This window comes from Athene noctua, chromosome 2 (assembly GCF_965140245.1).
Source record: "Athene noctua chromosome 2, bAthNoc1.hap1.1, whole genome shotgun sequence".
NCBI lineage: Eukaryota > Metazoa > Chordata > Aves > Strigiformes > Strigidae > Athene > Athene noctua.
The window spans coordinates 6,500,248-6,515,949 of record NC_134038.1 but is presented as its reverse complement, the minus strand read 5'-3'; the positions used below and the strand labels follow the sequence as shown (position 1 = coordinate 6,515,949).

Here is a 15,702-nt window from a genome sequence, read left to right as displayed (position 1 = left end):
ATCAGATTGCCTTGAGACAAAAAAGGATGGAACTATTTTCTTGAATGCTCTATGATGTGGAGCTGGTGATGTTTTTAACAGGGTGCAAATAAGACAGGATAAGAAATTAAGCTATGTGCCATGGCTGGCAAGTTTGAAAACTGCTACATCCCCAGGAAACGTCAAAATGTTGAAAGGTACAAGACTGCAAGAAGAGTGTCCTTTGAAGAATGCATGTCTGAGCTGAAATGAACCAAGCAGATGTAGGATGATGGCACTTCAGCATATCGCATTGTTAGAGAACAGGCAACTGGAAGCAGAATCCAAAGCAGAGGAAAATTTTCTGGACTATGGAGGTAGAAAAAGCTGATAACAAGGGCCAGGCTGCAAACATTGCTCAGAGCATGTCAGGTCTCTCATAGAGCAGAATGAAAATGCTAGAAGGAAGGCACAGAGGGTATAACTGCATCAGACAAACTGACTAAAAGGAGAAAACTAGAAAAGAGAAAGCCAGAAAATAATAATTAAAAAAAAAAAAAACCAAACAAACAAACAAAAAAAAAAAACAACACAAACAAACAAAAAACAAACCACAAAACACCAACTTAAAACAGTCTTCCCCAAAACCTGCATGGCACTGAAAAGAAACACTGCTAACACGATGTAGGAACACGTACAGACCCAAATAACAACCAGTGTTGGAAAGCTCATAAAGTTTGAACACTTTCAGGAATCTGCAGCCAACAGTGGCTGGCACAAAGCAGAATATCCAATGAGTGGAACAGCATACCAGTGCATTAAAAAGATGTCAGCAGTGAGGAGGTATAATGAACAGGATCCAGAGTACTCTATTGGTCTGCAAAATCTAACACACAAGAACGGTCCCTAACTGGGAACTGATGGAAGCTGTGCAGATGACATGCTGAAAAAATGATGCTCAGGTAAGTGATGTATATAAAAGTAAAAGAAAATGTAGAAGGAAACCAGTCACATAGGCTTATGGTGGTGTAGTTCTATGACTAAAAATTAAACTTTAAATGCAATAGCTTAAATAGGTTATAAGTGCCACGAATAAAAAGCCAATAGGAGGTTTAATAAGTGTACTCTGTTTTGGGATGTATGTACCCTAAAAATCCCACAAACACTTGGAAGTGTGAATAAAATAAACACTTGGAACTGTCCTTCTATCTATATGGGAAAATCAGCCCCAGAATGGAAAACTCTCCTTTTCAGAATTGATAGTAGTAATGCATCCACAAAGTTTTTGTAATTATGAAAATAAATGCAGGGGAAGATTAACTTCCCACTAATACTGGAACTTAGCTACTATAAATAATTAAAATAATTTAAAAGTTATTAATTCAATGTTTATGTTAATTAAAATGATGATAATCAAAATACAGAAAGAGCCTATTAAATGGGTGCCCTGACTGCTAATAGTAGGACAAGAGCATGTCTCATTCAGACTGTTTTCTAACCTAACGAACTAAGTATGTTGAACAGAAACATTTTATCTCCCAGCAGGCAGACAGCGGAGAGTTGATGCTTCTTGAAAAATGTGTATTCTAAGGGTATTGGTCAGAGAATGTCTGCTCCTTTAGGGGTATCTGGTCAAAGACCTTTTTCAATGCAACAGGGAAAATAAGGAGGAAGCCATAAATAAGACCATACAGGGACACAAATCTGACCAACAAATAAGGGAAGCAGTGATGGGAACCAAACTGGGCAGTCACACTAACTGATGAAGGCATGTGGGGGTGTGAGAAGGTTTATTCCAGCAAGGTTATCTGATCCAGGACCCTGTCAATTTAGAAACTAAGGGAAAAGGAGGAAATCAAAACCAAAATATAGCAAGACACAGACCTAACAAGAAACAAACCTTGCCACTCATATTAATTGATGGGCTATCAAGAAACCACAGGCTGCACTTCCAGGAAGATCAACCTGGACTTTGCAAGTGGTAAGACTAAACTGGGGGGAACCCTGAACTGGGAGGGGTGCAGGAACTGATTCAGCTGTGGAGATACACAAGGGGATGTGCAGGGGAAGGGGGAGCAGAGAGGAACAAACTAAGGGGACACAGAAACAGGTATAAAAGGGACAGGTCATGCGTAAAATGGGGCTGCTCAGTGCACTTGTCTGTCTGAGTCCTGCACCTGATCGACATGGTGTGTCCTATCTTTTTATATCTTCTTATTAAACCTTTTCTTTATCTCTCTGCATAATGTGTATGCATGCTGCAAGGAGCAAGTGCCAGCTTCTTCTGAGAACTGCATGTGCATGAAAACTGGTGCCAACTACTGGAGTCATACAGGGGGTGTAGGCTCCCCCAGCCTCTGTTTTTAGCTACTGGAGTGAGTGAGCGCAGGGGTATTAACGTCCAGCCATTGTGGGAATGCTGTGTGTTCCCAAAACCACCTACTGGGGGGACCAGCATTAGCAAGGCAAGTGAGGGGTATCACAACGGTGGCTGGTGTGGGACCTCAGATCATAGCCCTTGTGCCTGGTGCCAGCTGGCATGGGGCAAGTGTCTGTGCCTTCTCCAGCCCTGGGGTGTGTGTGTAGGGGGTGTGTATTCATCAGAAAACTTCAACTGGACCAGCTGACAACCAGGGGCACTTGGGTCCAGGCTGAGGTATCAGGTGAGCGGGCGTCCAGGCTGGTATGCCTGTGGGGAGTCTAGAGCAGCTTTAAACTCCAACAGGGGAGGTTCAGACTGGACATTAGGAAAAAAATTTTGATAGAAAGAGTGGTCAGAGAGTGGAATGGGCTGCCCGGGGAGGTGATGGAGTCACCACCCCTGGGTGTGTTTAAGATGAGCTGTTGGGGGTTGTGGGGTAGGGGAGAACTTTGTAGAGTCAGGCTGATGGTTGGACTCAATGATCCCAAAGGGCTTTTCCAACCTGAATGATTCTGTGATTGTGTGAGTGCATGAAGGACAAGTGTATGGTTGTTGCATGTTGGCAATGAGCATCAGGTTGGACCAGTAGGCAAGTAGGGGACCCGTGGGGCAGGTAGAGGGGTCTGGGATCTGGGCAGGGGTGCCAGGACAGAGAGGCTGGGCCAGTGCTCGAGAGATCTGCAAATATGTGTGTGTTTGTGAATGCAGAGTAGGGGTGGGGGGGTGGGGGGGTGCACAGTACATGCCACCACCAGTGACCTTCTGTTTCTCCCAGGTGAAGAGGAGGGCACCTGGCTGTCTGTGCTTATGTTGTATGTCAGTCCTGTATGTAGGTGCTGTTGAAGGCAGCACCTTGTCTGTGTCAATCTGTGTGATCAGCCATGTCAGTGTGCTCTGTGTCTGTGTGTATGCGTGTCTGTATCTCTGGGATTCAGGCACAGCTTCATTACTGGTTGAACCTGCAATGGCAAAAGCAGCAGCCGCATCCCTCCACCTGGGCAGAGATCCCAGATCCTGGGCACCAGGCAGGAGGGACCTGGTCTGGAGCAGCTGCAGGAGATGGGCATACACATAACATCACTTAATATGCAGAATATTTTTTGTAACTCTTAGAATATGAGACTGGCCAATTTGTCTGAAAGAAGGTACTTAAAGTTCCGCTTTTTTAATATTCAATACAGGAACACTGCCAGCTTGAAATGTGATGTGGATTTTTTGTTTCCCCAAAAGCAAGTGCAAGTCATATTTTAAGTAAATGAGGGCATGAAAGTAGGTGCAATATGTAGTAGTCCTGTTATGGAACAAATTAGTCCTACTACAGGGATAAACAGAGACAAAAAAAAGCCTAGAGAAAGCACTTTTCAGGCTTTAAGAATTGGAGCTGTAGTTAATCAGAAAAAAAAAAAAAAAAAAGTGAATTTAAAGATGAGAAAATAATATATATGGGACAGGACAGTATGCCCCAGCTTCATCCCAGAAGAAGAGAATCTGTAGGGATTTATGGACATAGTGAACTCTAGAGGACAAACAAACACCAAGCCTTTTGTTACGAGGAACAGAACAAAACTAAACCAGCACAACTCTACTGTAAACCTAAACAAGGTTTTTCAAAACCTAAATTTTAGTAAAATGATACACTGTCATGAGAACTTGATATTTGATTGAGTTGCCAACAGATGTTTCAAAACGTGACCTTGGACAGTGCTATTGCAAAAAATATGGCACATGATTTCAGGGCACTAAAAAGAAGCTAGAACGTAGTCATGTAAAAAAACCCAAAACAATCTATTCAGCTACAGGAGATAATTCTGGCCAAAGTTATTGCAAAAGAAGTACTGACTCTTCCACCCCCCAAAATACAACTGTAAATCTGATTTGCAGTATCAGTGAACATAACTTATAGTAGACACTTAAAAGAGCATCTGATGGGTCTGCAACTGGAAAAAATAATGCAGAGAATAACATAATGTGTGTAAATATGATTTAAGAGAATTATTCAGTCTCAGGAAAAAAAAAAAAAAAAAAAAGACTATATTTGCAAAGGCCACAGCAAAAAACAAGACATTGAGACAAGTCATTAAGGCTATTGCCACTGAATGGCTTGGGAGTTGCATGGCAAATTCTTATTAGCAATTCAAATCAGAGCTTTCCTAACTGATGACATACTATTTAAACACAACAGAGAACAAAAATGGGCATGCTTCAAAGAATACAGGAATACCACATTGAAATACAAGAGTGCAAAAGCGGAACAAAAAATCCTTTGTACAAGTCATAAATGAAAGTAGAGATCAAAAAACTGCAAATGCCTGATCTTATCAAAACAAGTATCCCTGCTGTTACATCAAGAAATGTTGGAATGTGCCCAGTAGTTACATTTACACTTCCTGAAACGCAGGTAGAATTGCTTAACAGGTCATCAACTGAATACAGAGAGCTCCTAAAAGACATCTGGGTGCAATTAAAACAGTTAGTGTAATAGAGGATGTGTTTTAGAAGTACCATAAGGAACAGTTCTATTTGGGTAATTTTCTGTGCTGACCAGTCAATGCTGATCTCAGTTGAGCCAGAAAGACTCAGAAAAGCTGGCTCTGGCACTCTCCTCACACAATAAAGTTATAATAAGCCCATCTATTGAATCCCCTGTTTAAAACCTCTTGATTAAAAATCTCAAACATCTGAGGCAAGGTGAGGAAATCTAGGGTCAGTCAGCAGGACACAATCAATCCTGAATCTGTGGCTGCTCAGGGACACAGAGTGATGGAAGCAAAGGACCGTTTCTACTGTCATGAGCTGTTGAGGAACACCCTGGCCATAATCACTTGTCATGTGAAAAGTAGGTGGGAAGAAAACCAGACCTTCTTCTCCAAACCCTACAGGAGGAAAGGAGATCCATCCCATAAGAAAGTACACCCTTTAGGCCAGCTGATGCATGTTAATAAAGCCACACTAAGGTTGAAAATCAGCTGCCATGGACTTTGTGAAAACTGGTACCCATTTCAGACATGAGAGCATCATAAAGCAGTACTGAGAAGGAGAGTTACAGGCCACTGCCTCCTCCCCACAGCATTCCCTCAGCAGGCACAAAACCAAAGATCAAGATTTTCAAAATCTTCAGAGCCTCCTTGCTGATTTTCCTCCAGGACTCGTTTCAACGTGACAGAGTTGGCTGACCAACGAAGAAAAAAACCACTTCTCTTTCTGATTAAACAGGGCAACAAAGGCAGGCAGTGAGAGGGGTCAGCCTTCCAGCTGGGACTCTGCCACATTTCTTTCTATCCCTCAGCTTCATGACTCACCCACTGAGATGACAGGAGTGAGGACAACGCACCAAGAGGTTAAAATGTCATCTCTCATGCACAGTAGCAGCAGCAAAATGAACTCACAAAGAGCTTTTAACAGCTGTGGCCCTGTTTTCATAGAAATATTACAGGTTACTTATCTCAGCAGCTTCTAAGAAGTTCCTAGACAGCTTACAACCATCCTTTTCCAATGTGGGATCATTCCCCAGTGTAGGCTGTCAAGTCCCTTCTCCAGTGTCATTTTAAAATGTTTCAGTGGTAAGGTCAACTGCTTTCCCTGAGACAGCTTAGACTAACTCTTTCCCCCACGACATCCTAACTTGTAAGAGCTCCACTTCTATGAATCATCTCCCTTGGACCATGCTTGTAACGCTCAATAACTGCAGTTGAGTATGAACACAATTTTAAGGGAAATGAGATTCGAGCATTAGCAAATTTCTTGAGCACTTAACACTTTTATTTTACTTACATCCTGGCCAGGAGGCCCCTGTGGTCCAGGGATACCAGGTACACCACGGGGACCCTGGTAGGGAGAGAACAGACAAACCCAATAACGTGAACAGTACTTATGAGGTGCTTCTTAGCTGAAGAGAAGAAATTCTCAACCCAACAGCTGTTGAGAAAAAAACAAAACCAAACAACTAGCAGTTAAACAACTATGAGAGAGTTTAAGAAACAAAATAATTAATCTCACATTCACTATCACAATGTGCCTCAAGGGACTTTACATGCATTACTGAAGTCAAGTCTCTCATACCTTGACTGGAAAGGTAAAAAAAGACTTTTTATAGGAGGCAAGTTTATGAACAGGGAGAAAATATGACTGAGCACAGGACTGTAGAGGAGAAAAGAAGGTCCAGCTCCTCAGAACCAAGCTAGAACATTGGATAGGACTGGTTGTCATGCTGGAAATCCATGCCAGTGTATACTGAGACCGTGGTACACAGTTATTTGTTTCAAGCCAATGGACTGCATCCCTGTAAAACGGCATGTTGAGGAACTAAGTGTTGAATACTGAAATGCAGGGTTTTCTTTAATATTTAATTAAGAAAAATTCTTAAAACCTGTTTTAAACCCTTGAAGCCTTGGCTATAAGGCATAGCAGTGTGCCTTGAATTATATTCCTTATAATTAATTTCTAAACAAGTAACTCATTCTTTCTTTTGTAGGACTATTGACAGGTAAGAAAAAGTTGTCACCATTCCAAGAGTCTTGATCAACTCTTTCTCACAACTCAATATATCAGACAAGTAGCTGGTAATGCACAAAGAGAAGTCCTCACTGGAGGGCCAGCCACCCTGTGGCCCTGCCATCCTTGGGCAAAAATAAACTAATGATATATGCCTTCATGAAATCACTGGTAGGAACTCAGTTAATGTGGCTGATCCATGCCCATAAAATCCGGGTGTAGGTAGAAAGACATACTGTACCAATGGCCCTTTGTCTCCCGGGGGTCCCACAGGGCCCTGCAAACAGAAAAGAAGCAGCAGTCAAAACACTTAAAATTAACACCCCATCTTGGCTGATCAGGGTGGGTCCTGAAGCACCAAGATAACAAAAACTGGAGAAGGAAAGGAGCAAGTCTGACAGGCTGCTCACAAAGACATTGTTGGAGCCTGCAATGCTTACAGCAGGACGTTTAGGGGAAGGATCAAAGGCAGAGTAAGGAAGAAATTGATGTGGATCGTGGAGGAAAAAGTGTGAGAAAAGAAGAGAGAAAAAGGGATCAGAGTGGTCAGCTGTATGCTAACATGATGCTTGTCTGAACACTGAGCTTCATCACCACAGTCAGAAAATCGTAGAATATCTCGTTAGAAGGGACCAATAAGGATCATTTGATTCTAAAGCCCTGCTCCTCACAGGACAACCTACAAATAAAGCATATGACTAAGAGCATCATCCAGACCCTCCTTGAACTCTGACAGGCTCGGTCCTGTGACCACTTCCCCAGGAAGCCTCCAGTGACCAACCATCCTCTCGGTGAAGAACCTTTTCCTAATGTCCAATCTGAACTTCCTCTGATGCTGCTTCGTAACAATTCCATGTGTTATGAAACCAGCAAGAGATCAGCACCTCCCCTCTGCTGCCCCACTTGAGGAAGTTGTAGACTGCAGTCAGGCCACCCCTCAACATTCTCTTCTCCAAGCTGAACAAACCAAGTGACCTCAGCTGCTCCTCCTAAGTCTTGCCCTCGAGGCCTTTCACCATCTTGGTCACCCTCTGGACACACTCTAACAGTCTGATGTCCTTGTTACACTGAGGCACCCAAAACTGCACAAGTACTCGAGGTGGGGCCCCATCACTGCCGGGTAGAGTGGGACAATCACCTTCCTCAATCGGCTGGCTATGCTGTGCTTGATGCACCCCAGGAGATGGTCAGCCTTTTGGCTGCCAGGGCTCACTGTTCACTCATGTTCAACTTGCCATCAACTCAAACTCCGAGATCTCTTTCCGTAAGGCTGCTCTCCAGCATCTTGTCCTCCCATTTGTATGTGCATCCAGGATTACACCATCCCTGGTGGAGAATCCTGCACTTGTTTTTGTTGAATTTCATACAGCTGGTGATTGCCTGGCTCTCTAGTCTATTTAGACCCCTCTCTTAGGCCTCTCTAACCTCAAGGGAGTCCACAGCTCCTCCTAGTTCAGTTATCATCAACAAACAATGTAAATTTGATTCCTGCATCCAGATCATTTATAAAAACATTGAAGAGCACTGGCCCTAAAATCAAGACCTGGAGAACGCCACTGGTGACTGGCTGCTAGCCTGATGTAACCCCATTTACTATATTGTCATTAAATCCTATTTGTAACACTCTTCAGCATGAGTGAGCTCATGAATCTCAGCTCATGTGGTTGAATCTTTGTGAGCTTCAAGCCAGATGAGCTCATGAGTAGGACAGGTCTGGGTGCCAGAAACTGGGTTGCAAGGCTGTGAATCCAGGGGGCTTCAGGTCTGGGTGCCAGGAACTGGAGGACACTGGAGTGCAGAGTCCTGGGTACAGGGCAGAGTAGGTGTCCAAGACCAGTTGCTGGAAAGATCAACATTTCATGTATGTATTCCAACAGTGGCCTTCAAACCTCAGCAGCCAGCGAGGAGGAGCAGGATCAAGACATTCTTGCTCATGTTTCCGAGTGCTCTTTAGGTTTCTATGGGTGTTGCAAAGGCATTATTCCCTGCACGGCCACATGCATGCACGTGTGTGTGTGTGCATCACATATGCATATACCCACTGGCAATATGTCCTCAGTCTCACTACCACCTGGACCTGGGGACACAGAACCACAGCACCCTTCTGCTGAGCTAGGCTAGGACAGTTCCCCCAGGTCCTGAAAACCACTGTATTCAGCTACCTCTAACACAAGGAAAAGCATCCCACAGGACGAGTGTGCTCTTTAAATGAGGTCAAACCAGGGAGTCCATCAGGCTTGCACACAGTATTCGTTGGGGATGCAGCTTTAAAAAAGTGCAACTGAGTGAGCCACTAGAAGGCATCCATTTCTATAGGAACATCAGATAAGTGATGCGGTAGCCATATCCAGCATCGATAAGTCAATCTGGAATTCCAAACACACCCAAAACAAGGCTTGACCTCACATCTCTGGGGCTGTGTTTGAATAAATTGGCTCACACTATGACTTCTCTCCCTTTGGTTTCTATTTCAGGCATATTAATTCACTAATCCTCATACAGTCCTCCATGCAAAATGCCTTAATGTTCTGCTCAAGCAAAGGCTAAATACATAATTCTAAACCCACAATAATACGAACAGAGCAAAGCAGAGCAAAAGCAAAACTATTCTACTTATACAGCATATGCATCCATTGGGCGAATTCAGCATAAGCATGTGGATTCACCCATTTCTCCAAGCAGTCCCCTTTTCTGCTCATGGTTCAGTTGGGAAGGACATAACTCTGCTAATACTCAGTTTATGGCTGAGTGTTATATAAATCGTAATCTATAGAATCACAGAATGGTTTGGGTTGGAAGGGACCTTAAAGCTCATCTAGTCCCAACCCCGCTGCCATGGGCAGGGACACCTTCCACTAGCCCAGGTTGCCCAAAGCCCCGTCCAACCTGGCCTTGAACCCTTCCAGGGAGGGGGCAGCCACAGCTTCTCTGGGCAACCTGTGCCAGGGCCTCACCACCCTCACAGGGAAGAATTTCTTCCTTACATCTAATCTAAATCTACCCTCTTTCTGTTTAAAGACATTACTCCTTGCCCTATCATTACATGCCCTTATAAAAAGTCCCTCTCCAGCTTTCTTCTAGGTCCCCTTTAAGTACTGGGAGGCCGCTATAAGGTCTCCCTGGAGCCTTCTCTTCTCTAGGCTGAACACCCCCAACTCTCTCAGCCTGTCTTCATATGGAAGGTTCTGCATCCCCCGATCATCTTCATGGCTTCCTCTGGATCTGCTTGAGCAGGTCCCTGTTTGTCTTATATTGGGGGCCCCAGAGCTGGACACGGCACTGCAGGTTGATGTCTCACAAGAGCAGAGTAGAGGGGGGAATCCCCTCCCTCGATCTGCTGGTCACACTTCTCTTGATGCAGCCCAGGACACAGTTGGTTTTCTGGGCTGTGAGCACACGTTGCTGGCTCATAGTCAATTTTCCATCCACTAATACCCCCAAGTCCTTCTCCGCAGGGCTGCTCTTAATCCACTCATCGCTCAGCCTGTCCTTGTGCTTGGGATTGCCTCAACCCATGTGCAAGACCTTGTGTTTGTCCTTGTTGAACTTCATGAGATTTGCACGGTCCCACCTCTCCAGCCTGTCCAGGTCCCTCTGGACGGCACATCCCTTCTCTCCAGTGTGTCAACTACGCCACACAGCTTGGTGTCGTCAGCAAACTTGCTGAGGGTGCACTTAATCCCATTGTCTTTGTTGCCAAAAAAGATGTTAAACAGCACTGGTCTCAATACTGACCCCTGAGGAACACCACTCGTTACTGCTCTCCACTTGGACATCAAGCCATTGACCACAACTCTTAGAGTGCAACCATTCAGCTAATTCCTCATCCACCGAGTGGTCCATCCATCACATCCATGTCTCTACAATTCAGAGACAAGGATGTTGTGAAGGACAATGTCAGATGCTTTGGACAAGTCCAGATAGATGATGTCAGTTGCTCTTCCTTAACCACCAACTCTGTAACCTTGTAGAAGGCCACCAAATTTGTCGGGCATGATTTACCCTTAGTGAAGACATGTTGGCTGTCACAAATCAACTCTTTATTTTCCATATCCCCTAGCATTGTTCCAGAAGGATCTGCTCCATGACCTTGCCAGGCACAGAAGTGAGACTGATGGGCCTCTAGCTCCCTGGGTCTTCCTTTTTTCTCTTTTTAAAAATGGTAACCCCCGTTATTTCCCCCTTTCCAGTCAGTAGGAACTTCACTAGACTGCCACAACTTCTCAAATATGATGGATAGTGGCTTAGCCACTTCATCCACCAGATCCCTCTGGACCTGCAGATGCATCTCATCAGGTCCCACAGATCTGTGAACCTTCAGGTTCCTTAGATGGTCTTAAACAGGATCTTCTCCTACACTGGGCAGTTCATTCTCCCAGTCCCTGCCTTTGCCTTCTGCCTCTTGGGTAGCGTGGCTGAAGCACTTGCTGGTGAAGACTAAGGCAAAAATTTCACTGACTACCTCAGCCTTCTCCATGTCCTTTATAACCAGATCTCCTGTTTCCTTCTGGAAAGGGCAGAGATTTTCCCCAGTCTTCCTTTATCAATGACATTCCTATAGAAGCTTTTCTTGTTACTCTTGACATCCCTGGCCAGATTTAATTCTATCAGGACTTTGGCCTTCCTAATGTGATCTCTGGCTGCTCAGACAGTTTCTCTGTATTCCTCCCAGGCTATCTGTCCTTGCTTCCACCCTCTATAGGCTTCCTTTTTTGCCTTTGAGCTTGTCCAGGAGTCCCTTGTTTATCCATTCAGCCTCCTGGCATTTTTGCCTGACTTCCTCTTTGTTGGGATGCATCGCTGCTGAGCTTGGAGGAGGTGATCTCTGAATATCAGCCAGATTGAGCCCCTCTTCCCCCCAGGACTTTATTCCATGTTACTCTGCCAATCAGATCCCTGACAGGGCCAAAGCCTGCTCTCCTGAAGTCCAGGGTAGTGAGCTTGCTGTGTGCCCTCCTTGATGTCCTAAGGATCTTGAACTCCACCATTTCATGTTCAAGCCAAGACTTCCCTCAAGCTTCACACTCCCCACCAGCCCCTCCTTGTTGATAACAAGGTCCAGCACAGCACCTCTCCTCACTGGCTCCTCTATCAGTTGAAGAAGGAAGTTATCATCAACACATTCCAGGAACCTCCTGAATTGCTTATGCCCTGATGTGTTGTCCCTCCAACAGATATAAGGGTGGTTGAAGACCAGGACTTGTGAACATGAGGCTGCTCCTATCTGTCTATAGAGGGCCTCATCCACTCAGTTTTCCTGGTCAGGTGGCCTGTACCAGACCACCACTATAACGTTACCTGTCCCTGCCCTCCCTTTAATCCTGACCCATAAGCTCTCAGTCAGCTCCTCATTCATCCCTGGCACAGCTCCATGCACTCCAGTTGCCATTGACATAGACTCAATACTTCAGCAGACAATGTAAAAAAACCCTCATCTATATATAACTTTTATGCAGGGAGCAAAACCCAAGACAGGTTAAGGTCAAAGGAGGAAACAGGGTGAGGACTCCAATTAAAAAGAGTTGCTGGCTCTCAGCTCTGAATCTGAAAGTATTACACACAATATATACACATTTTGTCACATCACTAAAAAGAGTATAGGCTGACACTTTTAATTCATGAAGCAGCTCCACTGACTTTTTTTTTTTTTTTTTTGTGGGACTTATTCTTTGTGAAAGCCTGATGGATTCAAGGTTATAGAGTGGTTTTGAATTTCCAGACTCTTCGCACTGAAGCTGAGGTTATGATGAATCTACAGTGGAGAAAACCACCGTAATAGTTGTTTTTAAAAAGTATTTACAGAATCACAGAATCATTCCAGTGGGAAAAGACCCTTGGGATCATCAAGTCCAACCATCAGCCCGACTCTACAAAGTTCTCCACTACACTATATCGCCCAACATCTCATCTGAACGACCATTAAACACACCCAGGTGTGGTGACTCCACCCCCTCCCTGGGCAGCTCATTCCACTCTCTGACCACTCTTTCTGTGAAAAATATTTTCCTGATGTCCAGTCTGACCCTCCCCTGTTGCAGTTTAAAGCCTTTCCCACTTGTTCTGTCACTAATGACCTGTGAGAAGAGCCCAGCACCAACCTCTCTACAATGTCCTTTCAGGGAGCTGCACAGAGTGATGAGGTCCCTCATCCTTCTCTTCCTCACACTGAACACTCCCAGCTCCTTCAGTCTCTCCTCACAGGATTTGTTCTCCAGGCCCTTCCCCAGCCTCGTTGCCCTCCTCTGCCCTCGCTCCAGCACCTCGATATCCCTCCCATAGTGAGGTGCCCAAACCTGGACACAACCCTCCAGGTGTGGCCTCACCGGTGCAGAGCACAGGGGGACTGTCACCTCCCTGCTCCTGCTGGCCACACTATTTCTAATCCAAGCCAGGATGCCGTTGGCTTTCTTGGCCACCGGACACACTGCCGGCTCCTGTTCAGCTGCTTGTCAATTAGAATCCCCAGATCCTTCTCTCCCAGACAGCTCCAGCCACCCCTCCCCGAGCCTGTAGCCATGCAGGGGGTTGTTGTGGCCCAAGTGCAGGACCTGGCACTTGGCCTTGTTGAAGCTCATCCTGTTGACGTTGGCCCACCAATCCAATCTATTTAGTGAAGCAGATTAAATAACTAAAAACAATTCAATCTGGAATAGTGTGGTAAGTAGGTGGCTACTCATCCTGACAGTGGTCAAACAATGATAACACTGAAAAAAGTAATATTCTAGTGTAAGACTAGTCATGTCTACATATGGAATCAAGTTCTTAGTCTTTTGTGTTCGTGGATATGCGTATACTAAAGCCCAGTGAAGAATAATTTTGTCATCTGCTGTACATCAGGATGCAGAAGTGAACTCATCTACCCCTGTACTGAAAGTAAAAATCAGTAATTAAAAATTATCCACAGCCTAGTGACTTTCAAACAAGCCAGATACTCATTTGCTAATTTAATTTTAATTTTAGTATTAATGACTGAACATTAAGAAATGCAAGAACATCACTGTTCCTTAGATAAATCATAACAAATAACACCCAGCAAATCTTCAATCATCGGTAACCCTGTGAGGACCGTGAAGGCCATGACACAGACACAGTGTGAAACAAGATTGACCCAGTCTGCTTTAACTTATATAGTATTCAGCACGGTAAAAGCAAATATTAATCATAGAATTATAAATTGGTTCAGGTTAGAAGGGACCTTAAAGATCATCCAGTCCCACCCCCCTGCCCCGGGCAGGGCCACCTTCCACTAGCCCAGGTTGCCCAAGGCCCCGTCCAACCTGGCCTTGAACCCTTCCAGGGAGGGGGCAGCCACAGCTTCTCTGGGCAACCTGTGCCAGGGCCTCACCACCCTCACGGTAAAGAATTTCTGTCTTATATCTAATCTAAATCTACCCTCTTTCTGTTTGAAGACATTACCCCTTGTCCTATCACTACAGAGTCCCTCCCCATCTTTCCTGTAGCCCCTTTAAGTATTGGGAGACCACTATAAGGTCTCCCCGGAGCCTTCTCTTCTCCAGGCTGAACCCCCCCAACTCTCTCAGCCTGTCCTCACAGGGGAGCTGCTCCAGCCCCCAGGTCATCTTCATGGCCTCCTCTGGACCCTCTCAAGTAGATCTGTGTCCTTCTTATGCTGGGGGCCCCAAAAATGAACACAGTACTCCAGGTGGGGTCTCATGAGACCACAGTAGAGGGGGAGAATCACTTCCCTTGACCTGGTGGTCATGCTTCTCTTGATGCAGCCCAAACTGTATTTTTCAACCAGTATTACATAGCAATATGATTTATCTTTTCAAGATAATTTTTCTATACTAATTGAGAAACATATCTAGATAACCAAAGAATGAAAACATTGACTGTGATTGGTACAGTATAATGGGGCTGCAAAAAAAATGCAAGATCTCATCTGTCCTTTAGCAATTACAGCCAGGAATAAAGTTTACTTCCTCCTAAACTTATTTCACTTGCAAATTCAGTGCATATCTGGAGGATTCTGAGCAGAGCTATAGTCAGAGCACTCCCAAATACCCCTCATCCCAAGAAGAGTTGCTCATGACAAGTACTGGAATGATCAAACCCCAGTGATATGAAAATTGAAACTCAAATTCAGAAGCAGCCTCCCAGACACATCTTGTGGCCTACTGATAAGCAGGAGGTGTGGGCAGAGCTGGATGAGGTCCAACTAAATATTTGTGGGAAATTATGGGGACAATGGGTCTCTTGGAGCACAGGAATTTAAGAAATCTGATTTTCTGTTTCCCTACCAGAGCGCTGACTATGTCACTGATGTGGGCATGTGTGTGTCACACTCATCCCTTCTAAAAGGCTGCCAGCAAGGTTACGTTTGCCCAGCAGACCAGACCTGCTGGCTCAGCACAGATCTCGACTCACACCCACAGCCAACGTGTCAAGATGATGCAGACAAGTCAGGAGTAACAGACAGTGATATCAATCACTCCTATAGCACTTTTCTGCTTTTCTCCGTCAACTAAACCAAATGCATCAAGAGCTCTCACAACAGACGTGTAGACATCTGAGTCATGAATGGCAGCCTCTGGACTAGTTTGTGGTTTGTATCTTCAGAGGATAAAATGTCCCACATGCTCTTGACACAGCTGAGCACAGGCAACGTGTTCCCCAGAGGGTGTAGGTAAGTTTTTGTCTTGTTTACAAGTTGCAGCAAGGGCCTGCTACTTACTGGAGGTCCGGCCAGCCCAATTCCTGGCACGCCTCTGTCTCCTGGTTGTCCAGGGAGGCCAGGAGCTCCCCTCTCGCCCTGAAAGAAAGGAAGAAGTTAAAGGCTTTGTGCATTGTTGAGGAAATGGGCTGAAATG

General features: G+C 45.0%; 1 protein-coding gene across 1 annotated transcript in view; it reads right to left on the bottom strand.

The window, feature by feature from the left end:
* COL22A1 (collagen type XXII alpha 1 chain) overlaps nt 1-15,702 on the bottom strand; it is a 218,110-nt gene that overhangs the window by 31,382 nt on the left and 171,026 nt on the right. The window contains exons 40-42 of the mRNA XM_074901126.1: nt 15,567-15,644; nt 7,113-7,148; nt 6,152-6,205 (exon numbers count right to left, since the gene is read on the bottom strand). Coding sequence (XP_074757227.1) covers nt 6,152-6,205; nt 7,113-7,148; nt 15,567-15,644 — 168 coding nt within the window. The remainder of the gene's footprint in view (nt 1-6,151; nt 6,206-7,112; nt 7,149-15,566; nt 15,645-15,702) is intronic.